At 37.5% G+C, this 23,407-nt stretch overlaps 1 protein-coding gene across 3 annotated transcripts in view; it reads right to left on the bottom strand.

Annotated features, from left to right (window-relative positions):
• The window catches only part of AKT3 (AKT serine/threonine kinase 3), a 160,597-nt gene that overhangs the window by 52,144 nt on the left and 85,046 nt on the right, over nt 1-23,407 (bottom strand). For all 3 annotated transcript variants that reach the window (XM_064445803.1, XM_064445802.1, XM_064445805.1), the window contains exons 4-8: nt 13,593-13,704; nt 12,450-12,594; nt 6,257-6,388; nt 2,038-2,103; nt 357-425 (exon numbers count right to left, since the gene is read on the bottom strand). In XM_064445803.1, the coding sequence (XP_064301873.1) occupies nt 357-425; nt 2,038-2,103; nt 6,257-6,388; nt 12,450-12,594; nt 13,593-13,704 (524 nt within the window). The remainder of the gene's footprint in view (nt 1-356; nt 426-2,037; nt 2,104-6,256; nt 6,389-12,449; nt 12,595-13,592; nt 13,705-23,407) is intronic.

Consider the following 23,407-nt stretch of genomic DNA (forward strand, 5'->3'; position numbering starts at 1 on the left):
GAGTGCATATTTCACATCAGGACAAAAGCAAGACCAGTCAACATTATTTTTGAGTGTTTGCACTAGATCACGACTATTTCATGCCAGAACATGCTATAGTATGCTTGAAGAAAAAAAACTCAAGCAATTTATTTGTAATTACTTCTCTACCATTAAATTATCCTTCAAGACACAACAGTCTAATTTTTAAAACTAGGAACTATATTTTTTAAATAAATCAATTTTCAAAATTAAAAAAACCCCACACTTCAAAAATACTAGAAAGCAAAAAAGGCAAGAAAAACTATATCCTTTGAAGTGTAACCCAGTGACAGCATTATCACTACAAGCACAGAACATCTTTTTTAAAAACTTACCTCTCCTCCGTTAACATACTCCATCACAAAACACAAACGATCCTTTGTCTGGAAGGAATATTTCAAGGACTTGCAAAGAAAACAGCAAAACCAAACCAATTATCAGCTTGTATTAACCCAATTTCTTGCACTTAAACTGTAACAAAATTTTATTTTATCCTCTTAAGCAAACAATTCTGACTTGGTGAGAACTTTCAGAGTAATTAAAAGTGTAACTTCCTATCTGGAGCTTGAGATGAATTAACACAAAAACCATCATGTCTTCCCTCATCTCTGCCACATGGACATTGATACGAAAACACCATGCTTATTTTAACAGAATACTAAATAGTTACTAAAATACACAAATTACTACTGCATTTCTTATTGCTGTACATGGTACCAGCTGTTCTCACTCATCATATTTTATGATGTCCACTTCCATAATGTCCATGAAGACAGATTACCATATTCTTTTTAATTTCTCCCAGATAAAATCTTAAAAGTGATCTCAACCTCCAGCCTGCTTTCATTTCCAGAGGACTCTGTAGTTCCACATACTATGCCATGTTGAAAACACTCAGTGCCAAATGAATATATTTATGTATAATTTTAAAATTGTAACAAACATTATTATCACCATTAAAATTTTTGATTTATCAATGCTCAATTTTCCTTGGAAAAATAATACCAAAGAATATCTACAGATGCAGGCTTGGCCTAAAAGTAACAAAATGCAGTAGAGCTACACATAAAATCATAAGCAGCCTCATGTGACTTAAACACTGCATGTCTCCTTAAAATATTTGTTTAATAATATCAGAAAGATACGAAGATAAAACTGCAGTGACATCATTATATGATTTGATTGGAATTACACCTACTTCTACTTACCTTTACACTTTAATACAAGGAACTTTGGGGGACCTCATTTCTCTTACTGAGTATCCAAGAATATTTTGGCCCAGCAATGTAAATGCAATCCTCTGCTTTCTAAAGGGTTTGTTTATGATTTTATAAATAGGAAATCTTCTACTTTGATATTTTAATACAAAAAAAGAAAATAATTTTTCCCTATCTTAAAATACATGTTAATTATCTTTTTAAATCAATGAAAATATTTTCTAGTATATTCTCAAAGGAAAGGAATCAGAATTACTTCTACAGAAGAAAGTCAGTTGTAACATTAAAACTATTAATCATGATTTGTCATGATTCTCAAGATTTTCACGTGCTTTTCAATATTTTCCATTAAATATTAACCATATGAAGACAAAGACATTGATGTAGTGGGATTTGAGGTTTGTTGCTCAGTGGGTACTTATATTGACAAATAGTTATTTGTAACATTTTATTGAATTCTTAATTACATTTTGAAGGTAAAAATTACTTGACACTGTGAAAGCGATAACTTTTATTTAAAAACTGCTCATACACAAAAATCACAAAAACTGCAAAACAGTTACATTCTACAAATAAATTTGTTTTCAGTGCAGTTAAGCTTTACAAAATTATTATAAACTTTATTTCTGAACTCTTAAATACATATTCTGATATAGGATAAGTACCAGACAGCTACTGCTTGTTTACAGATCACCATGAGAAAGACTTCAAAATTTGTTTTTAAATTATGCTCATAATGTAATATCCATCAGGTTGAAAATTACCAGTAATGTACTTAAAACTAATTCCTAATACTTACTGTTAAAAAAGGGTGTCTGGTGTTTTTCAATACTCTGCTTTCTGTAAGCGTATGAGCCACTTCATCCTGAGAAATAAAGAGTAGAAGAAATAGGTCTGAATTAAGATATAAGTCAACACTTCCAAAAAGAGGAAGTTACAGTACAGTTTTGGAAAATGAAAAAAACCAAAAGAAACATGAAAAATAATTCACGTGTTTTGAGAAAAGACTTTAAAGTAAATTTAAGTTTGGCAAAATACAATTTAATGTATTTTATGTGATTTTATTTTTCTTATTTTCTTGCTTTAAAATGAAGTCTTTAACTTTATAATCAATGCAGGGAAGGAAGAAATTATAATACTGGATTTGATAGTTTAAAAATATAGTCATCACAACTTTCCATTTCTGGTATGAATCATCTGAACAACGTATCTTCAGAGAGATCAAATCCATCTGCAAGAAACGTACACAGGTAGTAACCGACAGGCAACTATAAAAGCTAATCTAATCTAGCCTAACGTTAGGTAAAGCCATTTTTCCAGTTTTTAAACATTCACTTGTTTGGTATTCATTTTTCTTTAAAACAGTGTAGCCGTACAAAACCCACTGCTCATCCCCCTGTGCTGTCCAAACCAGCCAGGTGAGCAGTGATCCTCGGACCCGGCCAACCTCCTTCCCTGAGGACGTAGACCTAGCCCACAGGAGGTGGGAGATGGAAGACAGCCACACAACCCCCATTTTCAGCCAGATTTAGGCAAAGGAGTAATTTGGAGAGAGACGGCAATGCTCTCTTGTCTGTGAGCCTAACTGGGGAGGATTAAAATGAGCCCTGTGCCAAAGGGAGAGGGAGAAACTAACCCAGCCCCAGTGGGCGTTTGTACCCCGGGAAGCTCACCCACGCTCGTCCCTCTGGATAGCTGCGGGGCGAGGAGGAGCCTGGAAGGGTGACAGCGAGGTCCCAAGGGCAGGGGTATGGCCCCTCATGCCACCAGGTGTGCAGAGAGCAGGGGCCAGGCAGGAATGAGGGGGAAAGGATGGCGGGAAGGGGGCTCATCCTGCGCTGCAATGGCCAGTAACTCCTAAGGACTAGGGAGACAAGTAGGGCATTCATGGGGTTCATATTGTGTACACACAGACATTTTATGCAATTCTACCAGTAGTACGTGCCGGGAATCCCCCCTCTCCAGGCTGCCAGGGGCTGGACCTAAGAAGCCTGAGAGCCACTGGGGCTGGTTTAGCCATCTTCTGTAGCACTAAGCTGTCACTGAGCATTATACAGAATTGAAGACTAACTTAGTACAACTTTAACTTCAATCATGATCCCGCAGAAGTGAAAATATTTAGTCAGAATATACTTTATTATTGCTACAAATAATAGCAATATAACATTATTGTACTGCACATGCTTATCAGACTATATGCTCTGAAGATAAGGTATTATTAAGCTAGAAAGTAAACACAGATGTGAGGAGTTTTAAATTAGACTAAAAAAATTGTCAAAATAGGAAGTTCAGCAACAACAACAGAGTTAGTGGTAATAATTTATGACGCCATTTAACTGAACAGTAGTGCAACACTAAGTATATACACTATAACCACATACTGAGGGAAGAACAAAAAAACACTTCAAGGAGAAAAGCAAGCCTAACTGGTTTTTTACTTATTTATTTTTAAACCTCAGTGGTTCACCACATATAGAGCATAAAAAGCTGGCAATGGCCAGTTTTTCCGGCATTGCCTAGAAGTCTGTAATACTGGTAGCAATTGCCTGGTAAGTGTAATATTAATCTGTCATGAAGTTTTAGGATCACAGAATCATAGAATCATTAAGGTTGGAAAAGACCTCTAGGATCATCAAGTCCAACCAACAGGATTGGACTCTTGGACCAACAGATTTAGTCTGAACTGGGCAGATGCTACACAGCTTTCTAGGTACAGCTGTCAACACGCCATTTTTTGACTTCATATTATGCTAACTGTTACAGGTATGACCTTCTACTGTGTATATCATATGACATTATAGGCTGAATTGGGACTGCAGATCTGTTCTACCTAGGGACCGTATCCTTAGCAGTGACCTTCAGCGTTAAATGCCATTGATAACTCCCCATGGCATACTTACACACTGACTGGGCTAGACAGCTGAGTTCACACTCAAGTCTGCTTTTGGTTTTGGTTCGGGGTAGAGTGGAAAAAATGGTATTTCATGAGTATAGGGAAAAAAACACGGTCACTTCATTTTTGAAGATCTAAGCATAGTCTATTTTTTATTCTTTCATCAGTTTCCTATCAAAATAAAACAATACTATAGAAAACTTAGAAGGACTCCCTTCAAAACAAAATTTCAGTTCTGAGGAAATAAAATATAAAAGACCGAGGTGCTCCCATTTTCATCACAGGATGAAAGGCACGTTTCCTCACACACTTAATCTTCTTATTAAGTCTATAAATAGTCAGAAAACCAGGCCCTGGTCTGCTTCAAGGAGGGCGAGGTTCTGGCCAATCTATCACTGACCTAGCTTTCTGTTTTCAGGTAAACAGATCAATGAACAGTTGCATCCCTGAACTCTTCAAAATTTCTCTGGCTTTATACATACTTCTACGAACAAGAATCTCTGCTCAACAGGGATTAACAAAAGTAACAAAGTTAACTGAGAATGAGTTTTAATCCTTGTAAAATTCAGTGATATTGTAGAAGCCAGCAAAGTAAAAGCAAAAACCCTAAAATTCAAAAATGCATTTTTTTATTTTATGGATGCAAAGAAACAAGCTGAAAAGCACTGAAGGCTGGAAGGGTAAAACCAAGCAGCAGCAGAACAGGAGCTCATAGCAGTCAGAGATAAAACTCTGATTTAGGTGACAAAGACACCCTCGGTGCCACAGGCAAGCAGAGCACTGGGGAAGGATGTCTGGCTGGAGACTGGGTCACTGCACACAGCAGAGACTGAGACCCACAGGGCAACCCGCAGAGATTGCTGCCGTTTATAAAGTCTTACAAGGAGGGCCACTGAGATACTCCTTCCCATGCAGAATCAGGAGAATGCAGCAGGGATACTCTCTTTTCTTTTTGTTTCTCCTGATTTTGAAGAATAAAAGGGCACTCTGTTGCTGTTAGTCCAAATCGTATACATGCCGACCTGCCTGCAGCGCACGCGAGACAGCTGCTAGGGGCACACAGAACTCACAAGACAGTCTCTTCTCTGCTGAAGACATGAATTTAAGTCTCTCCCCTTGCATCAGGGCTGGTTTTAATGAAACTCAAGGAAATATAATTGGTTCTGAGGTTCCTACTCCTCTAACAAATTTCAGTGAAACTGATCAACACATTCAAAAGTATTAGAAAGTGAGTGACAGATGGACAAATGAACATAGACTGAAAAACTCTGTAAGCCGTTTTCATAGGCCAATAGGAAAATCAGAAAAATCTGAAAGATACTTTAAAATAAAATATATGTGAACCACAGTAGTTCCCATCACACTCAGTTTTTCCAAATACTGGTATCGTTAGCCTCAGGCATTCCAAATTCCCAGTCAGATCCACATCCCTCAAAAACCTCCTTACTTAATAATTGGGATTATTTTTAATTGTGTCTCATGGTGATAATAGCATGGAGGTTTCTTGCTCTCAACTTGTTCTGTCCAAGTGGGATTCAAAACTTTAGAACTGAGAGAAACAAAGCTCAGAGTAGATGATCTTCAAGTTTAAAGTTAGTAAAAGCGTGACCGAGCACAACAGTTAGTAACACTAAACTAATCAAGTTTAAGTGATTGGACAATGCCAGTTTAAACCAATTCCTCAGACATCAGCATCAGACTTTTCTTGTTCCTCAAAAACTGAAAAACAAATTGTTAGGCCCATGCAGTCATCTCATCTAACAGCAGGAACAGAGCACAGGCCCATTAAATTAATTGTGTTTATGGAGATAAATGAGGTTGATTTAGAAAAATTTTTTAAGTATGGAAGATACCCTGCAATGCACTTTTTCTTGATTTAAACTTGGATTGCACTATATTCCTGCTCAGTGAACTCTCTTGGTGCTTTAGCTCACTCTAGATTATAAGACACTGGAAAAAGGCATGCAAAATGGGTACACATACTTTTTTTGTACTCCTGTTTTCTGAAGATACACAGATATTTCTATCAGACTCAGTTACCACCAAAAATCAAATATACCTTACGTATTAGAGATTATTCCATTCAAAAACAGTGACACAATATTAATATTATAACCTTCCTCACCTTCGCAATAATGACTTCTTTTTTCAAAATCTTCATAGCATAGTATTTCCCACTAGCCTTCTCTCGAACCAGGATAACTTTGCCGAACGTGCCTTTGCCCAGTAGTTTTAAATAGTCAAAATCATTCATTGTCTATAAGGAGCAAAGAACAAGGATTAGCAAGACTTATGCTATCCCAGTTCCAATATCCACACAAGTGTGTCTGTATATAACCAAATGCTGTTACCAGTATAATAAGAAAAGTTTAAAAAGATAGGTAAATTTCTACGATTAAGTTCGTAATAGTTAACTGCATCCTTAAACCACTAGGATATGTTGTTCGACACTATTATTATAGTTCTCTAAAGTCAAGTACTGCAGAGTATACTACAAACACACACTTATTTTTACAAAGCACACGCAGAACAAAGTCTTAGCCTATACCAGCATCTCATGAATTCTCCACAGCTAGGAAACCTCATCAACTCATGTATTACCAGGGACACAAGAACATGGCATAGCAGTAGGTTTTGTGTAACAAACCACTGCACTGATGGCTTTTTTTAAATATACACGATCCTCACTGCAATATTACGCTAGTAAAACTCTACAACAGTCTTTGTATTAGAGGTGGTCCTTAAAAAATTTGAATACAAATTACAATTACATGTTTTTACATTAATCAATCTGGCTCTGAAAAGGAAGAGGTGGCAAGTTTTCCTCTTTCATGTGACTCCATTATAATGACGATTATTCAGACATCTAGTATCACCCTACTTTTGCAGGTTAAACGTACTACACCCAAGAGCCAGTTCCACCAACAGACAGTTTGAGCCCAGTATCAGCTCAACTGGAGTGTCACACACTGCAAGAATATGACCAGATCACCTCAGATTCCAAAGCAGTTTAGCCACTTTCAAGAGCACAAAGCTTGAGTCAATATCATCTTAGTTCTGCAAGTTCATTTCACAGCCAGTTCAGAAGCATCAACCCCGTGGTCTATACATTAGATGCAAAGATGAGGATGTAGAAAAAACAGCACAATTCTGAGAATGCAGCAACTGCATAGAGTCACCTTGGATTGACAACAGGGTTTCTTTGGCCACCTCAAGGCCAATCACTGGTTTCCACTGTGTGTTACCACAGCACATCTTTCACTGCGCTGTGTTACTGGCTTTGTTGCAGCGCCACATAACCACACACAGACCGTTAAGGCACCCAGGAACCTTGAGGAAAGCAGTTAAAAGCTCTGAAAGGCAACATACACACCTCTTCTCGTTATAGTACTGTCAGGCAGTATCAGTAACCTTCCTTTCTTTGTGAATAATACACCTCAAAACATTTATAGAGAGTAATCATACTCTGAGTCTCAGTTTTGCTAAGTTAAATATATTTAATCCTGTTATGTGTGAGGAAGAGAAAAGATCATGCCTTATCTTTCATCTTCCTAGTGTCTCTTTCTATTGCTAGTTGCAGCCTCAGGCAGTTTTCTCAAATACTGGTGTTCGAGATAAACTTCTACTTGTGTCTTCCACAACGGAATTAGTACTTCCTTTATCCCTACCAGAAACACCTCTAAACGGTGCCTACGTATCTCACACACATTCCCAGTGTAGAGCTACTGGGCATATCCTCAGTGTGCAATCACAAATAGTGGCAGCAAAATACAGTCGCTCTTGTGAGAAAGAATAAAGGGCAAAATTTCCTTCTGAAATTATTTATTTCTTTAAGCTCAAGTGCATGATACTATTACTGTGGATCTGAAGTTGTTGTTGACAAACTGTGAAAATAATTTATGCAATTGCTTACTCAGAGTCAGTCTGAAATCTGCTCACATATGAGGTAGAATTGAAGTTCCATCAACCACTTTAACGCTGTAATTCCTTAGCTTTTAAGTGTTCAACCTGGAACTTGAAAGCTGCAAAAGGTCTCCAACAGACTACTTAAGGTAACACCTGGATAGCTGGATATTTCAAAGCTTTATTAAAGAGAAGATGCTTTTCATATATCAATTTTCTAGCTGTATCAGCAGGAATTAAATCTTTTTTTCCATGTAATGGTTGATTGGTAGCTTCTAAGCAAACTATCCTTACTGAATTCTGTTCTTTGCTCACACATAAACATATTTAAACATTTTGCACTGACAGATCTTATTTTGCTGCCAAAACCACATCAGGAAGAACGAAACTGCATTTATCCCAGTAAAAAATATGAGTAACAGAAACTTCAAAGGTTCAGTATACTTTTCACCTAAAGCAAATCCACACAAGTGAGTGTAAAAAAGTTTATGCCTGCAGAGCAATCCTTAAACAGGCAACTTTTCTAAAAACCAGTATAATGTGTCACAACTAGTGATGATGATGATGAAGTATGTGAAGTTGTGATCCAAACACTACATGGCTACTAGTACTTAATCAATTAAAGGTAAGACTTCTCAAATATCACAGTCAGTACTTTGGAAAGTCATGTTATCTACTTCAATAGTTCTATAACAATCGAGTAAAAACTGCTTTTGTGCTAAAGCAGTGACGATTGACAAAAACACATGAAAAATCCATTCAAAACACAATTTAGGCGAAAAAATGAGTAATTCAGGGCAGAATCCTCCGTATCTTTGGTCATAAACTATCGTGTTCCCAACATAGAATGGCCAACAGCTTTCTTGATAAATTCCAAGTTAGTGACCGTAACAACTTATCACTTCCAACACTCAAAACTTTATGGGATCATAGCAGCCTCAAATGGGTAGCTTCTTCCCATACTTCTGATCTTCTCTGAGATGCTGGACTTAGAGAGAGACCATCAGATTCTGCATAAAACCAGCTCAGAAAAGCAGCCCTTTGCCCGCACACAGGAGGAGGATCTTGGCTTGACTGAGCACAGACATGGGTTTGATGCTCAGGGCAGCAAGCCAGTCAAATTGAAAGACTCATTCGCCCAAAATCTGCTTACATAATGTTCATCAAAGCAGTCATGAATCTAGCTGCAAGCTCAGTGAAAACAAGTTTAAAAATATGTATATTTATAAGAGGAAGGTAATAGGTTTGCAAGATTTTGAGCCATGGCTTAACAGCAGGTTATGGCAGTAGTGCTAGTTCTAAGAATAAAGTCTCCTGATGCTCTCATTCTTTACAAGCTCAGCAGAAGGCTTAGAGATGATACACAGTGCAGGGTAACTCAAAAAGTCTGCCAAAGAACACAAGACCTTGGGAGATAAAAACACAGATGCCATAGCTAAGGGTGTACTGAAAACTGGTGGAAAAATGGAAATACTTCCTAACCCTGAGGGATGTTGGTAAGCAAGTGTGGAGGCTCCCTTAAGACTGGATTCTTTCTCCACCTTTTTCATTCCTACTGAACTCTGAGGATTGAATCTTTTTCCTCATTACATTACTTTCTGGTTTCCTCTGAAAAATCTTTTCTTTACTTATCCTGCACCCTGCAAAACAAATTTGTGAACAAAGGAAAAGCAATGAAGCTACAGGAAACTACACTAACTGAAGAAACACATGATGGATGGCCTTCTGTAAAGCCTATTTGCTCCCCTATGGATGATCTGCTCAAAAGAGTACATCCCACTACAGGTGTTGAAAACTCCTACCAAGGAACTCATTTTTAAAAATTCCTGATTTGCACAAAGATCATAGCACCTGGAGTTTTCACCTGACTTCATCAGGAAGAAACTCTACTTACAAGGAATAGTACAGGAAGAAATAAAACCAGTTTCATAAAAATTTCTAGCACTCCTAATTTTAGTGATGCTATTACTGTAAAACTTAAGTGGCACGTTGACATTACTTTAAAAATTTCAAAAAAAACTTTTTAAAACGTGCTTTTGGTTTTTCCATCTAATCTGCCCAGGGACATTGCTGTCACGTCTGTTCAAATCAAGTTCTACATCTGAAAGACTGTTTTCTTCATAAACCTTTTGCTACCTTTTTAGAGAAGAATAGGCCCACTCCTCTCTGTCTTGTTTCTTAATCTGATTATCCTCTGCTACTCATAAGTATACCATCTGGTGCATGCACAAGCAAAATTCACTGGGCTTAGATGTAAAATCAGGTGACAAAACAAGCTTGTAGGACACATTGTGCAAAAAATCCCTGAAAAAAAAAGAAATCCAGTACTAAAAAAAAATAAAGGAAATAGAAATCCATTAAGTCATTATAGTTTAAATGTTCTGATTATATTAACACCTACAAAAGCTTAATCAGAAGCTTTTCAGAAACATTTCTACAAAACAGACACCGTTATAAAGAATATATATATATTTCCCAATTTCCATTAACATATAGGGAGCGACAACTCCCCGATATTATGACCACTTAATATTTTTTATTCCAAAAACTTCTGAGAATGTTTCAGCTACAACAGTCAGAAATCTGTAGTGGGATTTTGAGTTTTGGCAAAAATAAAATAAAAAGAAAATCCTTGCAGTCCTCAGTATGCTCTTCACTGGCTACAAAAACTCCACTCTGCTCTATTTTTAGGTGTTGAATATCACCATTTTTCATTTCACCTTTATTTTGTAGAGTTTGCATTTGGCTTGTTGCCAAAGCCGTTAAACATCCTGCAGCATTACACATGCACTGTCCCAGCATCTTATTTCTGCATTTCCTAAAGGGCAAGTGGCAAGACAGAAACAAAACTGATCTTCCTTCTCCTCCTGTTCCCACAACCCCTTTTGTTGTATGGGAAAATGCACTGCACTGTGAACAAGGAAAGCATACATTCCAGATAAACTGCTTATATAAGGCAGCATTAATTCTGATACCTTTAAAATGTTTGTTGTTATGCAGTGGTTTTGTACTCCACTAAGGGGATACACAGACTTGGAGCAGTGCTCTGATCTCTAATAGAGCAAACCCAAATCCCTTCCACATAACCGCACTGCCTCTCCAAGACTGACACATCTCGAACGCTGCCTCTGTCTTGCTGTCACTTATCCTATTTTACCCTGGAGCACAATCATTAAACACCTATGCCACAAGTCTAAAAGTTCAGTGTCAACCTGACCATGTATCATGAGAGTTATTGTTATAGCTGTACAGAATTAGTTTTTACCTTTTTCTATAGCAGAGAAAGGTTAGAAAATTGCATACAATGAAACAACATGAAAGAACTGTGTTTCACTGCAAACTCAAGTTCTGAAAAGTTCGGACATGATAGAACTAAGGTTCCTATGACACCTTTGCTATATTCATAAGGGCATAGTTTTCAGCCACTGATCTTTCTATGATTCTTGCTTCATATAGTGCAACAAACAAAGCAGGATCTATAAGTAAAGGCACACATGCACTATTTCTTTTCATCGTTCATCATTCAAAGGGACTCAATTACATTGGCTATAAGACTATTTCGCTCCGTCAGCAGACTTCCACTTAGTTTTCTACAGGTTTCACTTCTAGCTAGAAAGAATGAAGCCAGTCCTTCAGAAACAGGTTATTATTTCTTATGCCATTTCTATGCATTTCTTTAATCATGTCAATCCTTTATAGTAAATGAGAGACATCCATTTGAATGATCCATTCTTCAAGAGTAGTCCATACTAACAGAAACAGAGGACAAAACGGAAACACAAAATAGTACGCAAACTTTTGTACAGCACTGAATCTTTAAAACATGCTCTTAGTTGTGTGTTTATCCTATTGACTCTGGAGATACAAGTATATTACAGCCAACAACATACGTATTCCTACTTACACCAAAAGCTGTGAAGGACTACAAAAAACGAAAACACTGTTTTCTCTTACTTCATTGAAAACTAAATCAGAGTTGTTTTCCCAGATAGCAAAAATCAAGGTCATTAAAGCTACATCCTGCTAGCCTTTCTCATGCAAATTTGTACTGGGTATTATTTGCATGAGAAAGGGGGCAAATCTACTTGTCTAAGAAAAATATTTTATTATCATACTTCTGAAAGAGTCAACAAACAAAAAGGAAAAGATGAAAATAATATTCAAAAAATAAGCAGAATGTTAACATGTGCCTGAACAGTTGAACCATTTTTCAGAAGTGCCGTATCAGATAGCATAAAAAATACATAAAACTAGAGCAGTTCAGCTTTACTGAAATAAAAAAGTACTTTTATACTTGTAATACACTGAAATTTATGTAGAAATACTTTTCTCTGCATATTGTTTTACACAACTAGACCATTCTACAAAAGTTATTTACATATTAGACTTTTCAGTTATTTTTTTAATGCCATTACCTTCCTTTTATGATGGGTTGTTGAAGCATCCATCTCTTCTTCTCCTATATTGTCTATCTGTGAAGTTGGACTACAGTTCATCCTCTCCTCTTCTTGCCTCTGAAGTCTGTCTGCTACAGCCTGGATTGCTTCTGTCCATTCTTCCCTATCATGAACAAGCCAACACCCCTATTAGAAACTCATTAAATACATCCAAATAAATGGTTTATAACATTTTTCACATGCTACATTGCTTCAACATTCAATTCTCATGTTACACAGCAGAAGACTCGTGTAAATTAATAACTTCAATTTCCTTTCAAATTATGCACTATGTTACAGGTGGTGAAGTTGACCAGCACCAAAAAGGATCACTGCACGGTTGATTTCAAGAATTACGATTGTCTGATTTTTAAAATATTTTAATAGTGAAAACTTGAAAACACTTGCTCCAGGTATAATACAAATGAGAGCATGGAATGTCATCTGCTATCCTATACTCTCTGATAATAACTTGACATTCTAAGAGACTTTGTATTCTCCCTCCCTGCAAGACATTTTCACAGAAAATAAAGTAAGATTTATTAAGCCACACCTAGTATTAGTCTCAACAGGACAGATGCCCACAGTGGGAAGACTCAGTGCATAACCAGAGACATAGTATAGAACATTTTAGCAAGGTACACCATCCCATAGCACCTACATGCTTTTGGTGCATTAAAAAAAGTTAAGAGTTTGTCTATGTTTATTGAAACAAGAAAAACTAATAAGGAACCATAAAATAAATTATAACAAACATACTTCTTTCTGTGCCAAAAAAGGAGCATATTAGGAAGAATAAAAGGAAAATTTAAGACACAGAGGCTGGAAAATACTTCAGTGCAGGCTTCTATTGTTCAAAATTTAACACTTCAGAGACATATCATGACATAGTTTTGGCTTATTTGAACACACTCATCCCACCTACTCGCAGGCGACTCTTACACTAGCTATGAGCTCAGCTAATATTTTACAGAAGCTGACTCATATGTTCTTCAAATAACTGTTCAGATATGCTCAGAATCTTACAGTTCCAAGTGCTGATAGCTGTGCAGTCCCAGCAGAGACTGTGCCGCGGCTTCTGAGTAAAGAACACAGAAAGCAAAACAAAAATAAAGCCCTCACCGTTCTTCTGGAGTGTCTACATGGAACGTCCTCTCTATGACAGTGGTCCACTGAAGACATCTGATAATGAATGTGTTTGGCTTTGGTCGCTCTGTTTTCATTAGCTGACATTCTAGAGAAATACATGACATTACCTTTTTTTATACATTGCCAGTTAACGGGTGAAGAGCAAATAAAATCACTTAGACAAAATACGTATAGCTTATGTATACCTATCCAGCATGTATCCAGCACATATAAGGAAATACAGAATGGCACTATAACCATGGGCTTGAACAAAAGGTAGCAGGTAATAATCATAAGGTAAAGAAAGCAGTCAGAGGAAGTGATGGAACTTGTATTGTTGCCCATATCAAGAGTGTGATCTTTGTTTGCGAACTAGGTCTGTGTTATGAGAGTATTGAAGAGTATTAGATCCCGGATTTCTCTAGTATGCCAAGGTAACAGCAGTAGCCACAGGCACATTTTTCCATCTGTACCTGGCAGGAAGAATGTGACATTTTCCCTTCAGTGATAACCATGCCACAATTCCCCACATGACTGTCACTTAAGGATTAGATTTATTGTAAAATACCCTATCTGAGAAAATTCAGATGTTGAAACTACTCTGATTATTAAATATAGAATAACCCCACGCACACCCCCAGTGGGGCTGTCCCAGGAAATCAGCTAGTTCTCCTTGTGCCCCAGGGCAGAATCATGTCTACCTACGCTGTTTCTGCTAAACATTGCTTTAAACTCTTTCTACAGTCCCCGAAAAGCAGTAATTTCAAAACCTCTGTAAGCAAACTATTCCATCCAACTATAAGGAAACTCATTATTTTTATAGTTGGAAGATCTCTTTTAGCATTTAATGCAACTGTTCCTATAATTTAAGCATATTGTTTCTTGCCCTGTTGACTGATTTATCTTTTCAGCAACTATCCCTTTTAGGCATTCGAACACTACTTTATCTCTCTTCAGTCTTCTCTGGCCTAAATCAGTTCAACCAATCTGTCCTCACAGGTTGTGCTTTCAGATCCAAGATCTTCCTTGTCACACAATTCTAGACATAGAGTAGACTGCCTATTACTTCTTTTTCACAAGACCACAACACTGGTAATTCAGGCAATGGTTCAATGGGACCGTGTGTTAGATTTATGATGCGACATACTGCACTGAACGTTACACCTGCAAAACACTGACGTACTAGAACTCTCTATTCATGCAAATATATTTAAACGTTTTTGTAAGTTAAGGTTACTCTGTCAAAAGTGTAATTTGTTTTCCTGCAGCTACCACAAGACAGATACAAACATCACACCTCATGTTCTGGAATGCTATCACTTGTTCAAAGCTGATCCAAATCAAATGTGTCACCTAAAATGCTTTATCAGACTCACAAATCAGTCAATAATGAATATGGCAACAGAATTCCTGTTCACTTACCATCCCCCACTAATTTCCTTTTGGTAGAGCTAGCAAATACCAGTTGACCCACACCTTTCACTGATGTAGTTGAATAAAACCTTGCACTTATTCTTGGTGAATTACATTTTATTTATTCCAGTTAATGTCAACACTTTACAAAAGTCATGTTATCTGACATGCTCCACTACACAAGGCATGCTATTCTTTCACAGAAATAAATAATATTGGCTTAACGTATTTTTTCTTCACAGATTCAGGGTCCTGAAACCTCAAATGCATTTTAAATATTCTCCAAGGAACTGCATCAGACCCAGCAAATTTCTGAACACCCACCATAGCAAGGTACCCTCTACCCTGCTTTTGCTTTCTGCCTTATACCTTTGTTGCCACTGTTAATTGCACAAGATGCATACTCACAGCTGACCTTCTGAAATGCAGCTGCATACTGAAAATACAGTAAAGCAATTCTCCTTAATATTACTAGCTCATAACAAGCTTAAAGCCTTAGTTCAAGGCACTGGTTTGTATGCCTGAACACCTAAATAATTTGGGGCACGATTCTCTAAGGAATGGCCTCTGTCTCCATCATATAAAGCCACAACAAATATCAGCAGACTTACTTGTACTGGACTATCCTTAATACAGACATGAAAGAAATGATTTTAGGGGGGTCTTTGCAAGGATGCCTTGATTTAAGAACTTTCATGTACACTGCATTTTTTTTTTATTTGAAAAAGCAAAGAAAAGTGGAAGTGGATATGTCTGTCGATAGGAATTTTTTCTGCAGCTTAGCAGAACACCTCAGAAGCTGGACAGAAACATGTCTAAGGAACGAAGGAGGAATAAAGTAAATATTGCAGTACACTGGTGTGTATTACTTGATGCACAAACCTGTATGTTCACCATACATCTCCAAATTATTATGTAAGTCATACTGCTCACTGGTCAAGGACAGGACATTACATTTAACAAACGTGCATACACTGTGGAGACTCAGAAGAGAAACAGTAATCCAACCTCACTGCTTTTATAAACTCAGCTAGGTCTTGGATGGGATGAGAGCCATCCTCAACATTTAGAGGAAAGAGCTACAGCAGGATGGACACAGGAAGAGGGAATTTAACACAAAAGCTGGAAGAGAAACGGGGACAGAAGCAGATTACGGGAACTTGGGCAGCATGATGACATGGAGCTGCTTAGGACACTTAACCAGGCTTGCAGCTGGGTGCAAAGAAATCTGCATCTTCAGAGATACGGCTGAAATCCAAGATATGATCATGATGACAGTGAGGCTAGGGTTAACAGGCTCTTTGTTTTCTTAACTTTCTCAGCTGTAGCTCTAAGGAATGTGTCGGGCTACCTTCACAACAGAAGAGACTAGAAGCATTGTCTGCTCTAAGATTATCTCATCTTACTCCTGACGAAACCACCCTCTCATCTTTAATCCTATCACACTTCAATCATGTAGGCTGAAGTTTTCTTCGCTGGGTGTCTGCCTAAAGCTGCACACTGCTGGAAAATACTGCTTTTCAGAGACAAGACTTAAAACTTGGCAAACCAAGACCTTTGATATCCTTTTAGTATTCCTGTGAAAATGTAAGGCATCTGGCCACACTACATGTGGGACGGATAAGAGTGCAGTGGGAAGAGGGTAAAAAATTACAATAACAATTACTAAAGCATAGAATCATTGAAAATCTATGCATTGAGTATAATCCAGAGGCTGCAGCTATCTCCTGCCTCTACACCTGCTGAATGGAAAGCTTTTTCTCCTATATTCACAGTACCTCATCCTATTCCTTGGACAATATGAAAAAGAAACTACCTCATTGAGGCAAAATCCAATACAGAAAGATGGCATACAGCAAGTTATTCACAGAAGAGGTGGGAGGAACAAAAGACATAGGGATAGAAGGAGAAGAGTGGAAATGGGACAGGAAAAAGACTGGAACCTGTGTGAGGAAGAAAAACTTGGGGGATAGCTAGAGTACGGCTAATCTAGAGTAGCTGCTTTAGGAGAAGGAAGGTTAAAGAAGCTGCCAGGGACAGAAAAGCGAGGTGACTGTTGGGACAACCTGAAGGCAAAAAGGTGCAGAGTCAAACCTGCAGAAAAGTCTATAACAATTAAAAAGCACACCCCTCTCCGGTGCCTGTAATGGACACAAAGATTTTTAATTTCACCATTCATCTTCTGATTGCAAATATACAGAAAAAATGGATACGTTATTTAAGTTTGCAAACTCAAGTATGCAAAAATTGGAACAGAATTAAGCTTCCCCATGTCCAAATGCTACCTACAATATGGTCTTTACCTATATATAGTATAGTAGATGTAGTATAATAAATATATTGTATATAATAGTATGTACATTGTGTAAATCTGTATCTAATATATAGATGTATTATTGGTATTATCTATATTAATTTCTTCAGACAATTCTCAAAGTGATGATGTGCATTTTTAACAAGAACAAAACATATGGATGCATATACTAAGTTCTGTAACTACCAAAGAGTATTTACTCTCTCAGTTTTTATTACAGACAATTAACTAAATCAATTAAAGGTAATAAAAAATACCCTAGCAATTGAAAATGGCACTGAAAACATAAAAAAAAAAATGCCATTTCACTATCACTGAAGGATGCTATTGAAATATAAAATGTATCAAAACTTAATGAGCTTTTCAAATATTCTGTTAAAAGTGGCAACAGATTTAATTCCCTTGTGGAAGGTTAAAATTGCATGTGTTTGTATTCTTCCCTTCTGAAGCAAAAAAGAGTTTCAGAAAGAGGTGGAGGACCAATGTATTTCTAAAAGTGGTGTGCTGCCCGTCCTTCTCAAGTAGATAAGAGTAACTGAAGTCTGCTGATACTTAGTACACCCACAAGGTTCATGTGCTGCTGTATACAAATATATGGGATAAGCAGCATTCCTGTCATGATTGCAACATGATTAAAAACTTATTTGTAAGTGTCTTTCACCTACAGCTTAAAAAAAAAGTTAACATGAATAAGTGCTAATTACCAAAATTACTGCTAATTACCAAAATATTTTCCTACTAATTACTCGAAAAAACATAATAGTTTTAGACAGAAAATAGTTTGGAAACTACAAAAGCACAGAAAAATGAGTGAAACTGGTTACTGAGAGCTGGCTCCAAACACTCGAGTGATAGTTGGGTCATTACCAAGAGTAGAGAACACTCCACCATAATGTCTTCAAGTTTCCTACTATACATAAACATATGTAATTAAAGGGCTGAATCTCAACTCAAAACAGTTGGAAGTCTAAATTATAATTCAAAAAGATGAGTAAGCCAGTAAACAGACAGACTCAACTTTGTGTTCTTGTATGCTAGCCATCTACAACTTGGAATTACACATTCTAATCCTAAAGCTTTCTGTCTTCCTGGGATTAAATGCCGGTCATGAGAATTTTCCCCTTTTAATATTAGAGCGGATGAAAAACCTTGAGGGAGAACACTTGTTCAAAGCAGCAAAATACAAAATGAGTAACAGAAACTGACATCTCTGTTCCAACAAGTCTGTAGCACTTGTTCGGCCGTTTTTGGATCTATACAGAAAACGGAAAAAATTAAATAAAACCAGTATAAAGAAATGCAATGGGCATTTCTCAAGTATTGAACTTCTCTTTTTAAAACAAAAAAAAAATCAGGTACATACCAGAGGTTGACTTTTGTCTCCCTATTCGCTAACAGTCTGACAATTCTAAAACATTAAGACTATCTTTTTCAAATAACTGCTACTATCTAAATTAAGTAGTTATGCTAGTTAAACTCTCCTCAGCAACTCTAACTACAAACTGTATTTCAAAACCTTCTGTTTACTTTACACCATTCTGAACCACAGATGACAAAGTTTGCTTGAAGCTGTAATTACTCTGCAAAGCTGGGAAGCCAATTAGAGGGCCTGAAACCTGCCAGTTCCAAAAAAAAAAAAAAAAAAAAAAAGCGCACAGATCATCTGTTCAGATTTTATTAAAAAGTTTAAAGTTTGAATTCTATAACTTTAACCATATAATCACCAGTGTTCTTTTCCTAAATACATTCATTCAGCATAAAAATTAGAAAGAACACTAATACCATTTTATTATTTCACATACGGAAGCTTTCAACTTCAGCAGAATTTGTTGATATGGCTAGACAAGAATACTAAACATACAAGCAGGCATAAAAAATTGCACTAAAAACGAACAGAAGGTTGCATATTTGAGAAATTATTTCTAATACAGACGGAGTTTTACCACAAAAGATAGCTTCCTGTGATTATCATATGATATAAAAGAAAGAGTATCGAACCACTGCTTGCATTGTTTAGAATATATGCATTTTTAAATATATAGTGTTATCTATACACAGATATCTATATCTATGTGCCTATCTATTTGCATCAAAATTTAACATTGATTTCTTATTGTTCTCTTTGTCTTTCCTTCACAAAATAAACACTTTTGTCCCAACTCCCTTTTTTTTTCCTCATGTCAAAATTTAATGAGCACACTGCTTACAAATACCTTTTTCCATTACTGCTACTCGCCACTCCAAATCCACACTTTTCTCTGATGACCATTTTTGTTAGACAAGTAGTAGAGAAGTAGCAGAATTAATACACCATTTTTAGAACACTGAGACAGACACACATGCTTTTGTTCATACACATATATGTAAAAGCCATGACTTTTACACATATATACAAATATATGAGTATACACATACCCTTAGCTTGGTCCACTCTCAATTCTCCCACTTTTTTACCTACTCCCTATGGGAAACCTACTTTTCTGTGGCTTTCCAAAAGGCTCTGTCCTTTCTCACTACATTCTACCTACGGGGAGTATGACCCTGCAAATAAGTTTGGTCACACAGAGATTTCTGTGAACAACTAAATATCCCTTCTCTGGTATCAGCAAATGTAGTTTTCCCCTAAAAATGTCATCCCCAAAACCGCTGAAGAGATCATTTTTCTCCGTTGTCCCTTTGATCGTACCACTCTTCTCTTTGCATTCCTCACCTCTTACCCAGTTCTATCACATCAAACTTAGGTAGCTTTTCAATATGGTCCATCCCCACAGCCTACCCTCATCTTTTGTATCACTCTTCAGTATCAAAATGCCACCCATCCTTCTACTGTTCCAATTTCAGCACCATTTCTTAAAAACATTTCTAATTTCTGTTTGCCATACTGGTTCTCTTTTAAATCCTCCTTAGAACTCTCCTTCACCATGTCTTAAAAAACAGGAGGGAGGGAAGGAGGGAGAAAGAAAAGAAGGGAGAAGACAGTAAAAATCTAACCTTGACAATGGATTAGTTGTTGATGTGCTGAGACCACTGCCTGTACTACAGGCTAATACTGTCTCATTGTTTTCTCATACTCCCCCCATCTGTTTGCATCCATCTGCTGTCCCTTGTTTTATATTTGGAATTTTAGTATTTTGGAGCAGGGACTGACTTTCTGTTCTGTACGGGTAGAAATCCCACTTCTGTGGGGCTTGGCTCATGACAGGTACTTGTTTGTGCAACAACATATATATGACTGCAAATAAGTACAAAAACTTAATTACACTCCTTGAAGCTGAAAAAGATCATCTTTGATGCACCTCATCATGCTGGAAAGTCTTTTCTTTCCAATAGTCAAAAAAGTACTGAAGTAGCATCCGTGTCTTTCTGTCATTACAACTAGTTTGCCATTTGCCACTTCACGCAGAGGCAGAATGAAAATAAAAGATTTATGCAAGTTGCTGTTAATTTTTTCCTGGGGTTTAGTTTGTTTTCACGGAAGACAATAAAATTATACAGGCTTCTCTGTCTTTCATGCAAACACCCCAATTTTATTTATGCAACTGGGTGTTGCATAACCCAGGTTGCAGACCTGGCTGTAAACCTTGACCTGCCATGCTCATACCAGGCCCTATTTAGAGATAACTGGAAATTACAGTATGCTATACTGGTGTCTGAGAAAGCACTGTCCATTAAAATGGAAGGATGAAACCAAGGAACTCATTTTCATTCATGATCCAAGCCAACAACTGAATCCAATCTTCTAAGTCAAATGACAGAATACCAACTATACCACCAAGAAACCATTCATAAAGTAATATGACAGCCTCCCAAAGAAAATTACTGGTCCAGTTTTCCAGAAAGCTAAACATTTCCCCATCCAACACAGACAGTAATATTGGTGATACACATTAGATTGGAGTTCGGATCTCTGTAGATGCATTTGCATATGCAGTACATTACAATACTTTGCCTTTCTCTCCTCACAAATATTTGCAGCATTGAATGAACATTATTTATTCAATTGTGCCATTATTATTTTGGAGTGAAATCTATATTTAAGTATATTATAAGTATCTGCAGTTACATGCTTATCTCTGGGTTCATGTCATCCAGTGTTATGACAATTTTAAAAAAAAGGGACTTTAAAATTAAATCTCATTGATTTAATTGTGGAGTTGCATGCAAGGCCACGTCTAATGCCAAAGAATTCTGATGCATAATTTAATCTCACTTAAAACATACATGTATATTTTCCTACCCCATTTCTTTAGAGTGTGTCTTCAGAATTTGTTATAGCCCTAACACCATTCCCCTGAAACCTTCCAGTTTTCATGTTTTGAAGATTTTTAAATCCCCAAAATAATAAAACCTTGGCTCTGGCCCACTGAAAGATTAAGACTAGGAAAAAGTAGCACAGCTTCTCAATTTAGAATAGCCAAGTTTCACCGATAATCATTTCTGCAGAGGAAAAAAAATAAAGGGAAGGTTATAAAGGGTTACCCTTCTTACAATAACTAAAATTCTTTTTTTTCTTTTTAAAGACAAGAAAAATAGTAGCTGCATCACAGAGTGCTTAGAAAGTGCTATCTTTCCAGATAGGAAAGAAATTCCAGGTGACATCATTTTTGGCCAAAGCTCAAAGGCTACTGTGAAGGGACACAGCTCTTCCTAATTATTCCCCACGTAAAAATCAAAATTAAGGCAAAGGGCCAATTCTTAGAGATACCTCATCCCAAATGTGCTATCTGATTACCTAGATACTCACTGCATAGATGAGAAGTATTTTTTTAACAGTAAAGCCACAAATGGTCCTTAAGTAGAACTGAAGCAGAATTCTTCTCCACTGTGCTTAATGATGACTATCAAAGACCAAAGTGGTTTACACAAAGCAGCATTGATTCTACTTACGCAAGACGGGACCAGTTAAAAACATCGCTGTGAGGCCATGTTGGTTGGGGGGGGGGGCGCCACAGAGGGTATACATCCTGTCATCCAGAGTACTAGTTTTGTTCCAAAGAAGCATAGTGGATTTTTAAAAGCCAGGACATTTTTTCAGGCCTCTGCCTGTACAGAGAAGTTACACCAGTCAAATCCAAATTATTTTTAAACTGATTCTGACTGCATAAATGCCTAAGCTAAAGCAATTTACATTAACATATTTTATTTTGCAGTTGAAGTGGGCTAGGAACGCACACCCACTCAGTTACCATGACTCAGTCAAGAGTATCTCTTTAAGCTACAATAGCTTCATTACTTGCAACTGCTTGTCTCTACCTGAAAAGAGCTGAACTGATTTTGAACCAGCCACTTCAAGCAAGCTCACACTTCTGAATCTACCTCTGAAAACTAGTATGAACCAGTTTTAAGCTTCCACAATTAATTTCCCACCAATGTAATTACATCGCCTTCATTTACCTTTAAGTGTATGGTTAGATACCACGGTACAACTTTTTGCGAGTCCAAGTGTCAGGGCATGAGCTTTAAGGAACTAAAAGCATACTTCAGATACACAGCTCTCTCATCTCCCATGTTAAAGAACAGAAGGCTCTATTTGGTGTAAAATAAGCTGCCTCCACAGAAGAGAAACCAGAGTGATTCTTACATACTACCCAGTGTCACCAGATCCGACCAATTTGTTCACCCCTGCAACCTTGTGGCAAGTCCGCAGATGCTGTGCAGGGTGCTCATCGCCACCTTTCACGTGTGCCCGAAGGTGGGACGGCAGCGGCCACGGGGAGGCAAAGCGAAGCCCCTGTCCAGGACGCTGAGGGGCCAGTCCTGTACCCTTCCCCGGGGCTCAGCTCCATCCAGCCCCACTCTGTTGCACCCTTCAGTCAACTCTGTTGTGCCTTCAGGGACACACGCTCCAAGGAAGAGAGGTCCCTCACCTCCATTTCAGGCCCACATGGTTCCCCTGCATTTTGGATGGCCGGCAACAGGCTGAAGCATGCATGTGCTGCCTCAGGCTCTCCCTCTCTATGTAAAGCATCTACCTGTTTACACACCCACTTCCCAACGTCTTCCCCCCACATTTCCTCCCAGATCATCCCAAGAAAAATGGATGGCCTCTGAACACTCCATCCTATGACAAAACACCACCATC

This window comes from Phalacrocorax carbo, chromosome 3 (genome assembly GCF_963921805.1).
Source record: "Phalacrocorax carbo chromosome 3, bPhaCar2.1, whole genome shotgun sequence".
In the NCBI taxonomy this organism is placed as follows: Eukaryota; Metazoa; Chordata; class Aves; order Suliformes; family Phalacrocoracidae; genus Phalacrocorax; species Phalacrocorax carbo.